At 46.6% G+C, this 19,300-nt stretch overlaps 1 protein-coding gene across 1 annotated transcript; it reads right to left on the bottom strand.

Annotated features, from left to right (window-relative positions):
- Positions 1-12,611: 12,611 nt before the first annotated feature.
- Positions 12,612-18,783, bottom strand: LOC142246004 (gamma-crystallin 2-like). The gene is made up of 3 exons (XM_075319010.1): positions 18,775-18,783; positions 18,270-18,512; positions 12,612-12,887 (listed from the first exon to the last, which is right to left on the bottom strand). Exons 1-3 carry the CDS (start codon positions 18,781-18,783, stop codon positions 12,612-12,614), a joined length of 528 nt encoding a protein of 175 aa, XP_075175125.1.
- Positions 18,784-19,300: the final 517 nt, after the last annotated feature.

Genomic DNA, 19,300 nt, shown 5'->3' with positions numbered 1-19,300 from the left:
TCGGAATACAGTACACCCCCTCTGCCTGTCACAAAGCTGTGTTCCTTCACAAGTGTTCCCCGTTATGTGCCCTCAGATCCTCCCCACTCATCCCCATTAATTAAACCTGTCTCTTCGGCTCCTCCGTGGAGTGCTTACCGCTGCCCGATGTCTCCTGTGTGGCGCCCGCAGCACTGTGATGATGTCAGCAAGGTGCTGATCTCATCACGTTGCTGCACGTCGGGGGCGGGGCCCAGTCCCGGCGCACTGTTCAAATGTATTTACGTCTGAAAGACGCAAATATATTTAAATGGGAAGGAGGAAGCAGCGGTCACAGGCACCGCCACCGCCGCTCCTCAGCAGTGTGTGCATGACGGGCACACTGTCACACAGCAGGGTCGACACAGCACAGCGCAATGCCTCCTGTCCTACTGCAGCTAGTGTGCCCAGTATGCACACACTGCTGAGGAACGCGGCGGTGACTGCAGATACAGCGGCCCACTACAGGCATCGGCCAACTACAGGGACTGGCCCATCTGGCATTTGCCAGAATTGCCCTATGGTCAGTCCGGGCCTGGTGATGGGTCTGCCCCATTTAACTTCTGGGTCTCCAAATTGGACATGTGGCCTGAGCCTGGACTTTACACCTGTGCCTGCCCTGCGAAAAGTGTTCTGTTGGAACGAGTGTTTAGCATGCCAGGATGTGATCACAAACAGGTGCATCTGCCTGTCCACAGCCAATATGGGCAAGCGCATATTCATTAAAATGAACCATGCGTGAATCTCACAGGACTTGTCCAACTAGAAATGTAGACCAGCCATTCCCAGCCATTGTTATACTCCACATCAGTTTGTTTGTTCAATTTACATTCCCAATGTTTGGGGCCTCCCCAAATTTAATAAGAAAAAGAAACAGTGTTGGCTGCCTCCTTCTCCTCAGTCTCTTTCACATACACCACTACTTCCACCTCCACTTGGACCTCTGCCTCCTGGTTCAAGATTTATTTTTTTATCCTATGTTATTTTTGAAGGGCTTCTATGTGCTCTTTGGCTGCATTCTTAAACTGTTGGCTCTGTGGGGTTCTTTGAAAAGAAGAGAACTAAAAAGACAAAAGGTGCTAATAGGGTACTAACATTATAAACGTTTATAGAGTAAAATCAGATGTGCTCAAATGATACAGTTGTGAAAAATAGTCACAACTGCTATTGAAAGCATGTAGCTTACGGCTGTAGCAAGTACCTCGAGGAGTATACACGTCCATCACCTTGAGAATGTGTGATTTATCTCAGGAAGGAGATGTGATCTCTGAAACGTGTAATAAAATCATGTTTAGCCATTACTGCTGACCATCTCTTTACGACAGCACGGGAGTCCACTTTCATTTGAATCCTTGATGCTAACAGGCTTTGTGGTGACACTCTTAAAATGTTGGCTTTGGAGAGAATTCTGACAACAGTCTCTCTGGGGGGAATCTTGAAATTTTGGCTATGTGGGGGAATTCTGAAAACAGGTTCTGCAGCTTTCATGGGAGTGATGGATAACTGAAGCAGGGTCACCTAGACTGGCTCTCAGACTGGGGACCCTGCACTGTCCTTTATCCCAGAGGTACACTCTATGGTAGCGAGGTCTAGACGGCCAGTGTGACCCTAAGTCCTGTCCATACTCTGGTCTAAAACCCCCTCAACCCCAACCTAAGGAGGGCCAGGACTGAAGTAAGAAACCCCACAAATAATGTAGACAGCCCAACCCGTCCGAATAGCTGCCACCGCCAAGGGCCAGAGATCCAAGGGCCAGCGCCTGCGGGCAAACAGGCTCTCCCGACACGTACACGCCGGGGAGCGGACTACCCGTGGTAAGCCATAGGAGCCAAATACACATACACAGGTGCAGGAAAACGACAGCCACCATCAACCCGTCCGGGGAGAGTGAGAACACCGCAGCCGGCTGTGGGCCCTGTCCATCCAGCCGTTTGGTTTACCAGAGACTCTGTCCTTCTGTGTCTGAGTGAGTACAACAGTGCCATCCGGCACCGCGCTGCACCGCAACGTTGCACCCGCGCCCACACTGCCTCCCCGCACCTGCACCTGCACCTATACCTCCTCCCTACTCCCCAACCGGGGCCCCAGGACCAACAGCCCCTACCCACGGAGGGGTCAACACCTCAGCTGCTCTCCGCCATTGCTCCCGGGATCCCCCTTCACCAGCAGCGGTGGTGCCCACCATCACCACAACCCGTGGGTGGCGTCATGACTGACATCCCCAAATACCCACCACAAACCTCCCCTTTTCACTCATGGGCAAGGAGGCGGTGCTCGAGCCCCGGGTCCGGCCCCGTGCTTTAGCCACCGAGAAGCAGAAGCACCGGACCCGAGCGCCAGCAATTTCTAGGTGAGCGGCATTCCCACCCCTCCGCTCGCAACAACTTAGCGTCATGAACAGGATCATACCCGTCTTCTTATCAGTATAAGTGCACCTTGCAGTCCCCGCCGGCGGTGTCTGGCCGAAAAATTTGAAAATCCGCCATCTTGGGCGCGAAAGTTCCCGCTCGAGTTGTCTTCCCCGAGCAGGAAAGGCGCGAAAGTGAAGCCCCACCCCTAGAAAAAGGAGGTGCTAGAGAGAACCAAGGCAGGGCGAGAAAAAGATGTCTGCACCTGACGGGGCTGTCGGAGGGGCGCTGGTCGAGGTCGCGGCGGCGCCCGGAGATGGTAATAGGGCAGCCCTCGCTCCAGCCGCAGAGGCAGGGGGGGGCGCGGGTCCAGCGGTCGCCCAGGTAATGCCGATCTCCCTGCCCTATGTGCCCGGTGCTACCTGGCTGCCGCAGTATGATGGGAATCCTGATGCTTTGCAGGCGTTCCGTAAAAAGATTAGCCCGGTCCTTGACCTGTATGCCATGACCGGCAGACAGCGCGCAGCGGTAGTGCTAGGGCAGCTAACCGGCGCGGCTGAGCAGTAGATGGAGACCTGGACCGACGCGGACCGGGCCTCAGTGACTACTATTTTTGAAAAACTCCAAACTGCTTTTGAGACCCGCACAGAAGCAGAATTGCGGATGCAATTTGACTAATGCCGACAGTGACCTGTAGATAATATTAGAGACTATGCCTTGCGCCTGCAGACTGCCCTCCGTACGCTGAAGCGAGTGGACACCATTAACAATGTGGACAGCCAGAAGATGCTAGTGGAACAATTCCTGCAGGGGCTGGGGTCCACGGAGGACCGCAAGCAGCTGCGGCTGTGGGCCTTGGAACATCCCGATCTGGACTTTACAGTATTGAAAGAGCGGGCCATCAAGGCCCTGCAAGCCCCAAACCCTGACGCTCCTGATGTGACCCCACGGCCGGCTGAAACCGCTCCCGTCTTGGTAGCAACTCCTCTCCTGGCTCTACCGGCCCCTGCAGCGCCCGGTGGAATGATGGAGGAGCTGGCCGCACCAGTCCGCCGCATGGATGGAGACCTCGCCCGGATCCTCGCCACACTCCAGCTTCCGATGAGAGTCAAACCCCCAGAGAAGATCCAGCTCGCTGACAGCCCAGAGGACGTCCCCTGGATGCAGCGGAGGAAGACCAACAACCAGCGGTATGGACCCTGTACCTGTTACAGGTGCGGCAAGCCTTGCCACTACTCCAGGCAATGCCCGTTAAACGAGCAACCCCTGGGGCCAAGGGTAAATCCTCAGGAGTAGACCCACACGGCCCTACCGATTGGCGAGACTGGTACGATTGAGGCTGCCCCATCATCCCCCTGGCGGTGGACGGCGTCCCGACCATGGCCCTATTGGACACAGGATCGCAGGTAACCACTATGCCATATACGTTGTACCAGTGGTATTGGGATGATAGTGAACTTGCCCCCCCCCGATGACAGCCTGACCATTATTGCGGCCAATGGGCCCCCTATGACACAGGTGGGCTTCAAAGAAGTGACCCTGACCGTGGAACGTACCAAGTTAAAACACCAAGGGATGATTGTGGTGCTGAATGAATCCAGTGACCGTAACCCAAAGTAATTTTAGGGACTAATGTAATTGAGCATTGTATGGGTGAAGTGCTGAGTCTGTTGCAGCAGTTGTCCACCACTGCAGGAGGAGGCCGACAGAGGGCTGTACAGCGTGAGATCCGGGCCCTCCTGCATCGGCAGCAAGTGAACTTGACGGGTGGAGAGATTTGTGGAGTACGGGTGATGGATGTAGCCACCAAGGAGCGAGATGATGATTTGGTGCAGGGCAGTAGTAGGCCCCCAGGGGCGCGATCACCCGGCGATGGTGGAACCCACGCCTTCAGAACACTGGCCCACGGTGATGGCGGCCAGAGGGGTGATTGACGTCAAAAAGGGGAGAGTGCCTGTGAGAGTGCTGAATTGTGGGGAGGAAGAAGTTAGGCTTCCCCGTTACACTACCATTGCCAAGCTGCTTACTATAGACCCCCACGCCATTCACGAAGCCACCCCTCCTACCTCTGCACCCCCTACCAATAGCGGCACACCCCCCGAACAGCTAGAGGAGTGGTGCCAGGAACTACATGTATGGATAGATTGCTTTCGGTCTAAATATAGCGCAATAAGGACGTCTGCTGGTGATATTTGTTGTACTTTATTAATTAATTAGGTACTCCTATTGATACAACGCGTTTCAGCAGAATTGCTTTCATCAGGTATAATAGGAGCAGTATAGAAACTTCTTATATAGATTAAAAAGGTGGACCTTTTGGGTGTGCCGCTACTTGATCATTGAAATTTTAACCCTTAAAGTCCCTGATGGCTGAAGCTCACATCAAAGTATTCCATTAGTGATTTCAGGGAAATAAAATTCTCTATCATTATTGAATTGATTAAAACATAGAATTAAAATATTATACTATTAAAACAATATACTGTTGAATAATATACTATTAAAATAATATTAAAACCATGCTGTTTTACAGATATACTAAAATACACAATTATAATAATAAATAGATAATTACCAAGTGTATTAAAATAAATAACTAAATATATAAATATAATATATATATATATATATATATATATATATATATAAATAAATAATAAATAACATAAAAGAATTTCTTTAAATATCTAAACCTGTATGACATCAATATAAAAATATACATAAAAGGGAGGTATCATCATTATTCATCCATTTGTTATTTCATATATGTATATGTATATATGTATATCTGTATATATTATTATATTTGGATATTATTCATTTATTTCGCATATTGTTACATGTGTTACAGGGGAACGTCTAAATTGTAATTTATTATCTACTGTTTGGCAACATTGTCTAGTGTTAAAATGTGCCCTTCTGGGGCCAAGGTACCTAGTTTAAATATCCAGTAGCTTTCTTTCTTAATCAATCTTGCTAGTGAATCTTGTTCATTGCTGTTGATTTGGTCTATAATAATTAGTGACATTTTGCTGGGGTCTTTATTATGTGTACTATTATAATGTTTGGAAATACTATGTAATTGATATCCCGATCTTGTATTGTGGCGGTGTTTATTCAGTCTCTGGTGCATTTCTTGTACTGTCCGTCCAACGTATTGTATACCGCATGGACATTCCAGCAGGTAAATTACATATTTTGATTGGCAGTTCAAACTAAATTTTATTGGGAACGTTTCACCTGTAATTATAGATGTGACAGTCTTTGCCCCTTTAGCTATCACTTTGCAGCTCATACATTTGGATGTTTGACATGGGTAACATCCATTTTTATTAGTATTTTCTGATATGGGTGTTCTTCATTTTATTGTTGTGTTACTGGGTGCAACCATGTTCCCTAAACATTTATTTTTTTATATATAATAATGGGTTTTTTTGTAATATGTACCGATAAAACAGGATCCCCCTTCAAGATGAACCAATATTTTTTCACTAGGTTTTCTATGATTGTTCGTGGTTGGCAATATGTGGTCACCAAACTCCATTTCATGAATTGAGTCATGTCACTTTTTTCGCTGATGTTCATATGAATATTAGTTTTGGGTTTTATACAGATCTCTTGTGAGAGGGAATTAGTTTTCTTATAGGCATCATGTAATAGTTTTTTTGGATACCCCTTTTCCAAGAAACGTTTTTTTAGAATTTTTGATTCTGTTCTGAAATTTTCATCATCTGTACAATTTTTTCTCACTCTTCTGTATTGTCCGTATGGGATATTTTGGATCCATCTGGGTAGATGACCACTGTTGAATCTCAAATAGCTGTTAACATCTACTGGTTTGAAAAAGGTTGATGTTGTAATCTTTCCCGTCTTATCCACCATAATTTGTATATCCAAATATTGTATTAACTTGTCTGAATGTGTGGCTGTGAAGGAAATTCCCCAGTTGTTCTTATTAAGGTCCCTTACAAATTCTTCCACCATTCTTTCTCCCTATTGGGAATCGGTAATAGCTGCAAAGGACCTGCTGACCCATTAAAGAATCCAGCTGGTTAGCTGGAGGATCGAGGACCAAAAAAACCTGAATTCCATGGTGCCGGTGGAACTCAGTAGCCGACAACAATACCCCAAGTCTGGATTCTTTAAGCCTGAATACAGGATTCAGATCGGAGGAACTCCAGACTGATAAGCTTTCACTGAAGTTGTGCGGGGGCGCACAACCAGCAAAGGTGAGCAGTTCTTATTATTTAAATGCTAAAAGGTTTCCACGGATGCTTCTCATAGTACGCTTGTTCTGTTATCTATTTATTTAAGGAACTACATGTAGGCACTGAAGCTGCACCTACGCATCACAAAGAGGGGGTATACAGGGTAGTACAGGAGTATGAGCAGGTTTTCAGCAAACACCCACTAGATTTCGGGAGGATTAAAGGGGTTCAACACCATATCCCCACGGGCATACATCCAACCATCAAGGAAAGGTATAGGCCAATCCCACCAGCACACTATCAATGCGCTAAGGACATGTTGAGGAACATGAAGGAGGCAGGGGTCATCCGGGATAGTTGTAGTCCCTGGGCAGCTCCACTGGTGCTGGTGAAGAAGGAGGATGGCACCATGAGAATGTGTGTGGATTACCGGAAGATCAATTAAATAACGCATAAAGATGTCTATCCTCTTCCCCGTATTGAAGAGTCACTGGCTACACTGAAAACTGCTAACTTTTTCTCTACCCTCGACCTTACCAGCGGATACTGGCAGGTGGCGGTTGCACCAGAGGATCGTGAGAAGACTGCATTTGCCACCCCCATGGGGTTCTGCGAGTTCAATAGCATGCCATTTGGGCTGTGCAATGCCCCTGGGACCTTCCAACGGCTTATGGAGTGCTGCCTGGGACATCTTAATTTCGAAACCGTTTTACTGTATCTGGATGATGTGATCGTGTATTCCCAGATGTACGAAGCTCGCCTGGAGCATCTGGCGGAAGTGTTCGCGTCCCTTGCTAAGTATGGGATGAAGCTGAAACCCTCCAAGTGCCATCTGCTGAAGCCTAAGGTGCAGTACCTCGGACACGTGGTGAGTGCAGAAGGTGTCGCCCCAGACCCTGAGAAGATTACCGCTATCCAGGACTAGCCGCAGCCGACCACGGTGAGGGAGGTGAGGCAGTTCCTGGGCCTGGTGGGCTATTACCGCCACTTCATGAAGGGGTACACGAAGATGGCTGCACCAATGCAAGACCTCCTCGTGGGACAGACCAAGAGAGGTAGGGCCCCCGGAACCCCGTTTGTGTGGGAAGAGAAGCATGAGGAGTCCTTTCACCAGCTGAAGTCAGCCTTGACAGGGGAAGAAATCCTGGCGTATCCCGACTACAGCCTCCCGTTCATCCTTTACACCGATGCCAGCAATGTGGGCCTGGGGGCAGTCTTGTCCCAGGTCCAGAATGGGAAGGAGAAAGTGATCGCCTACGCCAGCAGAGAACTCCGGCCCACGGAAAGAAACCCCGAGAATTACAGCTCCTACAAGCTTGAATTCCTAGCCCTGGTGTGGGCAATCACCGAAAGGTTTAGGCATTACCTCGCAGCGGCAAAGTTCACTGCCTACACGGACAATAATCCGTTGACCCATCTAGATATGGCCAAGTTAGGCGCACTGGAACAGCGGTGGGTGGCTCGGCTGTAAAATTATGACTTCACTATCAAATACAGAGCTGGCCGCAAGAACACCAGCGCGGACGCATTATCCCGGATCCCCCACCTGCCTGATGGGGGGTCGGAAGACAATGACCTCGAGGAAATCGAGTTTCCCACGTTCCACCGGCCACCGGTCGAAAAACTTTGTGTCAATCAGCAAGGGGTGAATCTGTCAGGGGTGGCAAGAAGCCCAGGACCAGGCACCTGCCGTCCGGTTGGTCAAGACCATGATTGCACAAGTCTCCTCCAAAAGGGATCCCTCAGCTCCCTCTGAAGCCCAGTGGCTGTGGAAAGAAAGAGCCCGGCTATACCTGCATCAAGGGAAGCTGTATCGGGAGCTGATCAACCCAAAAACTCATGAGAAGGTTCGCCAGCTGGTGGTTCCTCAGGCCAGCGTGCCCAAAGTTCTACAGGCGTACCATGATGGCGCTGGACACTTTGGTTGGAAGAAGCTGCAGTTCCGTTAACCGCCTCCGGAGAGGCAGGTTGGAGGAAGGACTCGCAGTAGAGCAGGCTGGGGTCCGGTCACCACCAGGACCGGTGACCATCCTCCGGGGTCAGGGGTCCCCGTGGACGTGGGGCCCCCTGAATGACAACCGGGTGCGAGACACCGTACCCGTTCCCGCTTGGGCAACCTGAATCAGGTTCCTGTTTCTGGACTGGGGATAAGAGGTGCTGCCCGCTTCTTAGGGGCAGCGTCAAGGTTTAGGTTGTTTGGGTAGGAAAGCGGAAGAACTGGGACCCGTCCGTTGTTATTAAAAATGTTTTATTACCGTTTGCAACGTTTGAAGTAATGTGCCTCCCGTAAGGGAAGATCTGAAAAAAATGCATACCATTTGTTTGTTTCCCTGCTATTTACACATTCACACGTACACGCCGGGGAGCGGACTACCCATGGGAAGCCATAGGAGCCAAATACACATACACAGGTGCAGGAAAACGACAGCCACCATCAACCCGTCCGAGGAGAGTGAGAACACCGCAGCCGGCTGTGGGCCCCGTCCATCCAGCCGTTTGGTTTACCAGAGACTCTGTCCTTCTGTGTCTGAGTGAGTACAACAGTGCCATCTGGCACCACGCTGCACCTCAACGTTGCACCCGCGCCCACGCTGCCTCCCCACACCCGCACCTGCACCTATACCTCCTCCCTACTCTCCAACTGGGGTCCCAGGACCAACAGCCCCTACCCACGGAGGGGTCAACACCTCAGCTGCTCTCCGCCATCGCTCCCGGGATCCCCTGTCACCAGCAGCGGTGGTGCCCACCATCACCACAACCCGTGGGTGGCGTCACGACCGACATCCCCAAATACCCACTACAAACCTCTCCTTTTCACTCCTGGGCGAGGAGGCGCTGTTCGAGCCCTGGGTCCGGCCCCGTGCTCGAGCCACCGAGGAGCAGAAGCACCGGACCCGAGCGCCAGCGATTCCTAGGCGAGCGGCGTTCCCACCCCTCCGCCCGCGACAACTGCAGTCAGACCCATGGGAGAGACAAAATGTGCAGAGGAAGAAGTAACATACTGTACAGGGAGGAAATAAACTGACAACAGGGATATTTGCAAGCCCCACAAGATCATTCAACAGATCACTGGTTATTGGATCACACGCTAGATCAATGCTGGAGCTATTATCGGCAATGAGGAACCAGATCTAACACCTTATAAAGAGTGAGTGGTCATTAAACCTGAACTTATAGCAGCAGTTCACAAGCCAGCAGGGATTAACGCCTGTTGGACTGATGAGCAGTTAACATGAAACAGCTGACTCCCGGCTCTGGCTGAACAACTTAAGAGACCTCAGGTTGCCTGTCAGACGCAGCAGTGTCAGCGGAGTCCAACACCGCCATGACAACTAGCATGACAGTGGCTGCACTCTAAGGCTGTGTGCGCACGTTGCATTTTTTCATGCATTTCCGCAGCGTTTTGAGCTGCAGCGTTTTAATGCAAAATTTCATGCGTTTTGATTTGCAGGCAAAGTCTATGAAAAATAGGGCTTTCTTGTACACATGATGCATTTAAAAACGCAGCATTTTAGTTGCTTAAAATTTGTCAAAAACTCTACGTTTGAAGAAGCAACATGTCAATTGTTTTTGCCATTTTGGCATAGTTTTAAAAACATTGAAGTCAATGTGAAATGTCAAAACGCATATTTTTCTAGAAAGAATGCGTTTCACTTGCTTTTTACTAGTGATCTGCATGTGTTGTTGACATAATAAATGCAGGTTTTTCAGTCTCTCTCTCTCTGTCGGTCGGTCTGTCGGTCGGTCTCTCTCGCTGTCTCTGTCTCTATATCTCTCTCTGTCCATGTCGGTCTCTCCCTCCCACCCCCTCTCTCATACTCACCGATCCACGATCACCGGCGCGGCGCTGCACGGCGTTCACACTGTGGCGCCTTCTCCTCTTTTGAAAATGCCGGCCGCTCATTATTCCATCTAGTATTCACTGCTTCCTCCGCCCACCGGCGCCCATGATTGGTTGCAGTCAGACACTCCCCCACGCTGAGTGACAGCTGTCTCACTGCAACCAATCACAGCCGCCAGTGGGCATGTCTATATTGAGCAGTAAAAAAAATATATAAATATTTAAAAAAAAAACGACGTGCGGTCCCCCCCAATTTGGATACCAGCCAGGGTAAATCCACACGGCTGAAGGCTGGTATTCTCAGGATGGGTAGCTCCACGTTATGGGGAGCCCCCCAGCCTTACAATATCAGCCAGCAGCCGCCCGCAATTGCCGCATCCATTAGATGCCACAGTCCCGGGACTCTACCCGGCTCATCCCGAATTGCCCTGGTGCGGTGGCAATCGAGGTAATAAGGAGTTAATGGCAGAAGCCCATAGCTGCCACTAAGTCCTAGGTTAATCATGGCAGGCGTCTCCCTGAGATAGCTTCCATGATTAACCTGTAAGTTAAAGAAAATAAACACACACATCCAAAAAATCCTTTATTTGTAATGAAAGACAAAAAAACACCCTCTTTCACCTCTTTATTTATCCCTCAAAAACACCTCCAGGTCCGACTTAATCCATGCAAGGTCCCACAACGCTTCCAGCTCTGCTACATCGAAAGCTAACTGGAGTGGCAGTAGAACACCACCGCTCCTGTGAGCTCCATGCAGCAACTGAAGTGGGTCGCGTGATCAGCTGTGCTGTCACTGAGGTTACTCGCAGCCACCTTTCTCAAGTGGAGAACTCCAGCTGTGGCCAGGGGTAACCTGAGTGACGGCACCACTGATCGCGCCGCTCACTGCTGTCACTCAGGGGATATGCGATCACAGATGAGTCCTTCACGTGTGACCGCAAATCAGGCTGCCACACAGAGAGAGCCGCGCGATGTCAGTGAAATCGGGTGAAGCTCTGAAGTCACTGCTGCGGACTCCTGTGTCCTGGCACTGACCTCAGAGGTTCATCTGAGTTCATGACAGCACACAGAGACAGAGCCGCGGGATGACAATGAAGTCAGGTGCAGTTCATCCGAGCTCATTCTCATCGCCCGACTCTGTCTGTGTCTGCTGTCAGCGGACATGTAGCAGAGCTGAATTGCCGGGGGAACGCACTGACAAAAATACATCCAAAATGCATGTAAAATGCTTCCAAAATACATGCGTCTTGGATGCATTTTTTTTGTCAACACGCAGCATCACGTCTGCCAGAGGGTGTGTTCTTTTCCGCACTGGTCAGGACGCAACGTGCGCACACAGCCTTAAAATGTTGGCTCTGTGGGAGATTCTGAAAACAGGCTCTGTGGCTGCACCATTGAAATTTTGGTTCTGTGGGGAACTCTGACAACAGGCTCTGTGGCAGCAGTCTTATAATGTTGGCTCTGGGGGAACTCTGTCAACAGTGTCTGTAGGGGCATTCTTGAAATTTTGGCTCTTTGGGGGAACTCTGAAAACAGGCTCTGTGGCGGTACTCCCAAAATTTTTATTTTATGAATTTACTTCCTATTTAACCATAATTGCTATGGTGACAGAACCTTTTTAAGTAATTATCCTGTCCACATTTGTTTGCAGGGTAATTTCCCCCATTTTGCTTCCTTTTGCAGCTCTCATCCCTTACTATGACCATTTTACAGCACAAAAGTTAAGGTCCCCTTTTGACTTCTATGGGGTTTGGGATCCTGGGGTAAAGTTCAGGTTGCTGAATTGAACTTCTAACTTCAGTTCAGCCAAACACAGAGACCCCAAACATCAACGAGTGCGCTCATACCTACCCACATCCTCTAATCAGCTGGGAGCCCTAACTACTCTTAAGCAAGTCATGGTTTTAAGAGCTGTATAATTTAGTCTGCACTGCAGTGTGTACTGACAATTGACTAGGATGGGTTGCAGATTGAATTGTACCAGGGATGCCATTTTATCTGAATCTCAGAGAACCCCTATAAATAACTCAATGCAAATGATTAAAAAAAACCCTGAAAGTATAAGAGAGGAAATCATCCATAAGATTATGTTGAATATTTTATGGTTTTGCTGATTTATCAGAAGAAGAAAAAAAGCAAACTTTATTTTTTACATATTTTATTGACAGTTAAAATAGAAAGTATAACTGCACATATTTAATGCAGATCCTGAACTCTTCTAAAGGAGCCAACCCTTGGGTTCACAGCACCCCAATCTGAGTGTCTTCTGTACTCTCCTGGTCTGAGGTAATACTGACGCCCTCTATAACTGGGCATTTCATAGAAGATCCAGTGTCCTTCCAGCACATTGCATGAGCAGATGTCATGGTACTTAAATTCTTCATACACTTGTGGGCAATCTTCAATGAATTCCACTGTGTGGCCCCTGAAGTCTTCTCTCTCATAGATTCTAATACGGAAAGTTCCACGATGCTGAGAATAAGAATAATCGTCTCATTTTTTAATTGATTTTAAGAGATGAAAAAATATATACTTTTAAAATATTTTTAAAATACATTTTCTTTGAGAATAAAAAATACTGTGTCAGACTAATCAATTTAGTAACATTATTGTTACAATATACAGTATATTAACCAATACATGATCGAGTATAGTCAGGTAGAATCCTGCAGACGTGGTGCAGATAAATGTTAGCAAGCCTTAAGGCCGCTTTACACGCTGCAACATCGCAAGCGATGTCACTAGCGATCGCACCCACCCTCATCGTTTGTGCGTCACGGGCAAATCGCTGCCCGTGGTGGACAAAATCGGTAGTGCGCATCACACGTACTCACCTGCCTAACGATGTCACTGTGGCTGGCGAACAACCTCTTTTCTAAGGGGGCGGTTTGTGCGGCGTCACAGAGACGTCACGCAGCAGGCAACCAAAAGGAGCGGCGGGGCGGAGAGCAGCCGCATGAAGGTCACTCCCACCTCGTTGCCGGAGGACGCAGGTATGCTTTTGTTTGTTGTTCCCGGGGTGTCACACGTAGCGATGTGTGCTACCTCAGGAACAACAAACAACCTGCGCCCCAGAAGATCAACGACATTTTGAAAATGAACGACGTGTCAACGATCAACAATGTGGTGAGTATTTTGGATCGTTAGTGGTTGCTCGTACGTGTCACACGCAATGATGTCGCTAACAAGGCCGGATGTGCGTCACGAATTCCGTGACCCCAGTGACATCTCGTTAGCGATGTCGTTGCGTGTAAAGCGGCCTTTAGCCTCCACCTGGAATTATCATTAAAAAGAAGCACAAAACCATATAAAAAAGTGTACATAATACAGAGAAATGTAAAAATGACATTGCTGTACACATGTTCAGCCTTTTGTTACTTCTTTTAACCACATCGGAGATCAGAGACCAGTTAAAAAAAAAAAGCGATTAAAAGTAACACATTTCTTCTTATTCCAAACAAAGCTGCCACTTTATAGTTAAAAGTATAGTGAAAAAATGGCGGCAGCGAACCTATAGCAAAAAACAATGACAAAACCTGTGAAGCTGCTAAGGGGAATAGACCACAGTTTATTTCATAAAGCAGATTTGTTTAGGAAAGCTTCCTAATTTAGGCTGTGTGCGCACGCTGAAGGAAGTTTCTGCATGAACTCTGCTCCTCCTGGCAGAAAAACGCCCCAGAAAATGCACAAAAAACAAATGCATTTTTGGTGCATTTTTTGGTGCGCTTTTGTGCCATGCATTTTGTAATAAAGTTAATGGCTAAAAGGGCAAAAATAAGGGCAGGAAAAAACACTCCATCAACAGACATGCTGCAGTTTTTTTTTGCACCAAATTTGCAAGTAAATATTAATCAACGTGCGCCCAGCACTTCATAATTCTCATTGAAATTGCTGGTGTAGCTGGCATGAAGATAGACATGCAGACTAGGGCCACAAATTGCAACAAAACGGCACCAAAAATGCATCAAAAACACACCGTGCTCACACAACCTAAGACATCATGTGCACATAACCTATAGCAATAGACATTAAAGCAGAATTGTTTATTTTCATCCAAACTAGGTAAAGCCAGAAGTAAAAACTCTCAGACAGAGAAAGAATCTTCAAAAGACACAAGAAGTCATCATTAACAATAGAAGAAGAGGAGAGTTCATTTATGGCTCCTCTCACACTGCCGTATAAAATTGAACAGTGAAATGTGAGAAAAAAATCACATTGTATTCGGACCAATGTTCGTCAGTGAGGAAGAGCAAATCAGTGAGTTTTCCCTCAGCTCAAATTGAACTAATGAAAAAATTGCAGCATGATGTGATTGCACTCGTCTACCGGACATGACTCGTCAATACAAGTCAAAGGGTGTGAGAAATAAATCAGACACCACACACATGTACTTATGCTGTCCATTTTGTATGCATACATGACCATTCTGTAGCATAGAACACTGTAAGTGGTCCTGTATATGATTCTAAAATAATAGTTACTGAGAAAAAAACTCATGTGATATGGATGTCATACGGAGGCTAGGTGAGAAAATAATCACACAATCACATAGCACTCACATGAGATATGGAAGACTAAACGGATTTCAACCATCCCACTTTTCTGAATGAGAATGGGACTGATTTTTTTATATGCCAGTGCCCACGCTGTGTAGTTTTGATGCGTATTTTAAGAAATCTGCAGCAAAAACTGCATGTCCATTGTGAAGCCAGCACCGTCTATGAGAATTTAGAAGTGCTGTGCCCCGTTGCTTATTTTTCCCTTGCGTATTTGGTGCAGATTTGATGCAGAAAAAAAGAAATCACCAAATACGCAAGGGAAAAATACTCAACGTGGGCACAGCACTTCTGAATTCTCATAGACTTTGCTGACTTCACAATGGAAATGCAGATTTTGCTGCAGATTTCTGAAAATCCGCGGCGTGGGCACAGGGCCTTAGCTATGTGCCCACGGGACAATGTACCCGCGGATTTTGTTGTTGAAAACCCGCGGATTTATCTGGATTTTCCAGATAAATCCGCAGGTTACCGCAAGTACAGACACTCCCCATGTTATCCTATGGGATTTGGGGAGTCCTGTCAATGCTGCGGTATGTGCAGCTGCGGAATATGCTGCGGATGTCCCGTAGCCACACGTAAATGCATGTCAATTATTCATCCAGAAATATCTGCGGATGTCCCGCCTTTCCACTATGGAGATATAGGGCGGGACTTCCGCATTTATTTCTGCACTTGTCCCACAGATTTACCACACAAAAATGTTTGAATCGCATAGTAATGGATAGCTGCAAATACCGGGGAGCAGCTGTGGTAAACCTGCGGGCAAACCTGCGGCACAGTCCGTGGGCACATTGTCCCATGGGCACATAGCCTTAGGCTGAGACCACACTTTGCGTTCATCTACTTGCAGTTATAAACGCACGTTTTGGGCTTAATTGATTTGACCAAAGTTGCCTTTTTCAAAACTTTAGCGCTGAAAACGCATGCGTATTTACCGCGTTTTAGATGCGTTTATAGCGCTTTTTACATGCTTTTTCACCTGCGTTTTGACAGATGCGTTTTGAACATCAAGACACTGCTAAATAAATTTTAAACAGTCAAACACAATGAAAAAAGAAAATAAAAAGGAACACATAGAATTTTAGAAATAATTTGGAAAATAGAAATAATGATTAAAATTATAGCGGTAATATACTATTTTTTGGAAAAAAAGCAATAATTTATTATTTTTCTTTAATTTAATTGTCGGACTATGTGTGTGTGTAAAGGGACATATGAAATCATTATTTTAATGCCCAAAAGCATGCGTTTTGGTAGTCCAAAACGCATGTTTTCTGCACATAAAAAGCAGGTTAAACGCAGGAATTTGTAGGAATCTTGGTTTTTGCCAATTCTCACTGACTTCAATGTTAGCAAAACGCACCTAAAATGGCAAAAACAATTAACATGCTGCTTCTTTGAATGCATGGTTTTTGCCATAAAATATGCAAATTAAACGCAGCGTTTAGAAACGCAAAGTGCGGTCTGAAAATCACCATTTTCCATAGACTTTGCTGTAAAATCAAAACGCATGCCTTTTGGAATGAAAAAGGTGCTTCTCAAAGCGGTCCAAAAAAGCACCTGAAACGCAGGTGGAAACGCAAAGTGCGGTCTCAGCCTTAGGCCTGCGACACACATCCGTGCCGCCGGCACGTGTTTGTCATTTTTTACACGTACCGGCGGCACGGAGACACGTTAAGCAATGCTACCCTATTGTAGCAGGCACACACACGTAAAACCACATGGAACGTGTGTCCGTGCGCGTTTGTATGTGTGTGCGTTTTTCAAAGCGCTGACATGTCTGTGTTTTCTCCCGCAGCACGGGTGTCACACGGCCTGCACCCGTACCACACAGGTGTAGTGTGGATGCGGTCCCGTCTGACACACGCCGGAGCAAACACACGTGTCAGTGAAAAAAAAAAAAAAACATTAACTCACCTTCTCCAGCCCTTCTGTCTCTGCCGCTGCTGCCTCTTGCTGCCGACGGCCGCTCATTATTCTCATTTAATATTCACTTCACTGCCTGGCAGCAGCAGCAGCGGGGAGACGGGAGGGCTGGAGCCGAAGATCAGCACCACGGACAGCAGCGCGGACAGCAGGAAGGACCAGGTGAGTATGTAAATTACCCGTTCTACTTGTGCTATCGCGGATAGCACACGTAGAACACACGTGGCCCGCACGTACCAGAGACACGTACTTACCTGCACGCAACACGCAGGGGAAATATGTGTCTCTCGGCACGTGCGTGAATTTCCCGTGAGTGTGGCAGAGGCCTTAGGATTATTTCCATCTCTAATACTTATAGCATATTTGCAGGATAGGAGTTAGGAATATGGCAACAGACATTGTACATGTATGGACAAATATACAGTAAACATAGCACTGTATGCTGCAGATGGCAATTGCCTGTTTTGAAAGCTTGGTAATATGAAGTAAATGAGTGCGGTATAGTAATAAAATAGAAAAATTTAAAATGTAAAAATGTATCGCAAATTGGCTGAAATTATCATTATTTTACTTTATTAGATAGGTGCAAAATATAGGAATGATAGACGTGCCGAAAAGACAAACAGTAGTGACGTCTATCCTTTCAGTTCTGAACTCTTAGACTGCATACGTTTGCTTGTATCAGCTCACAAGGTGAAATGCAAGTATGCAAAACAAATACTTTAGTGCTGTTTGCTTGTAAATTGTTTCAGATTGCTAAAAAAAAATAAAAAATCCAAAAAGATCTAGGCTACTTAGTGGTGGTCTCAGGTCCACCAAGCTCTAACATTTATCTACAAGGACAGGCAACAAGCAGAAGAGACTTGTTTGGGCTAAAGACTTGTTTGGGCTAAAGAACACAAGGAATGGACATTAGACCCGTGGAAATCTGTGCTTTGGTCTGATGAGTCCAAATTTGAGATTTTTGGACCCAACCACCGTGAGGCTGTGCATATGTTCAATTTTTTTTTCCTCGGACCGAGAGGTCCAATGAAAAAGATCGCACCATGCACCACGATTTCCGCTGAGAATCAGATGCCACTCTGGCATTCAAGTTTATAGGTTCAGATAACATTCGAGTGTGATCCGATTTTCACGGAGTGACAGGATGGAGAAGGTGGAGGTTGAGAATCTTTTTCATCCTCTTTCCACCACTGAGAAAAATGGATCCTCCACTCTGATCAGACACCGAAAAAACTCTGATCGAAGTCTGATTAGCATAAATGGACCCTTTTTCTTGGATGGACAATATACACTCGAGTGAGCCCAGCCTAATAATGTTATGGAAACAAATTTGACTTTTTTTTTATTGATTGCTAAGTTTGCCTACCTGAGGAATAATGCGACAAGAGCTGATGGAGTCATTGAACCCCATCCAGTGCTGGAAGTCAGGATATTCTCCTCTTCGTAAAAAGTACTGGTGCCCCTGATTGTTGGCACGTTCATACACCATCCAGTTTCCAGTTTCCACTTTGATGGAGTTGCAGCGGCTGAAATGGGAGTGAAGATCTGTGTTGTCAGAATTACACTCATAGGAGCGACCTTGGAAGTTCTTGTCTTCATAAAAGATGATCTGTAAAAAAAACTTACTTGCTTAATGTCATCATTATAGAATGTAGATATCTTAAATGAACATTATGAAGCATAGTAAGACTGCTGTAAGTATTATTTATGTAAGAGTTGAAATATGTATCTCTTGTGTCTCAGGTTTTACCTCCAATACAAAGTGTGACACTTGTAACAACAATTTGAAAAATATAGAAAATATTTTTGTTGTAACATCTGCAGTGGATCTATTAGGATAATACATAACATTTTTTTGGAGTTTAAAATACCTTTCCCATTGTGCCTGTTGTACGGATGCTGGATCTCTGAATTAAAACATCCCAGCTCCTATTTATATACATCATTGAAAACTGGTCCTAACAAAAGACTCTTCAGCTTTATATTCAAAAACAGTGTGCATAGCGCTTTTCACTCTGTGCACTAATGCTGGGTGGACTGCATTGCTTTGTGTACATCCCTCTGTAGCTTGTACTCCTTTTGTTTATATTTCCTACTGAGAGGCAATGAATGATTAGTGAATGTATCTGTGTCGCATATATGAAATTGTAAAGTATAGAATATTCTATAGCAATTAATCAGGATTAGAAAATAGAACAAAGTTTGCAAGTAAACACTGCATAGAAGGAAACCTAGAATGACTAAGGCTATGTGCGCACGTGTGCGTATTACATGCAGTCACACTGCGATCTGCAGCGCAGCGTAACTGCATGCGTCCTGCGTCCCCTGCACAGTCTATGGAGATTGTGCAGGGGCCGTGCGCACGTGGCATATTAGAACGCAGCGATTCGGCTGCTG

Source organism: Anomaloglossus baeobatrachus, chromosome 7, assembly GCF_048569485.1.
Source record: "Anomaloglossus baeobatrachus isolate aAnoBae1 chromosome 7, aAnoBae1.hap1, whole genome shotgun sequence".
Classification (NCBI taxonomy): Eukaryota; Metazoa; Chordata; class Amphibia; order Anura; family Aromobatidae; genus Anomaloglossus; species Anomaloglossus baeobatrachus.
This window is presented reverse-complemented; position numbering and strand designations above follow the sequence as displayed.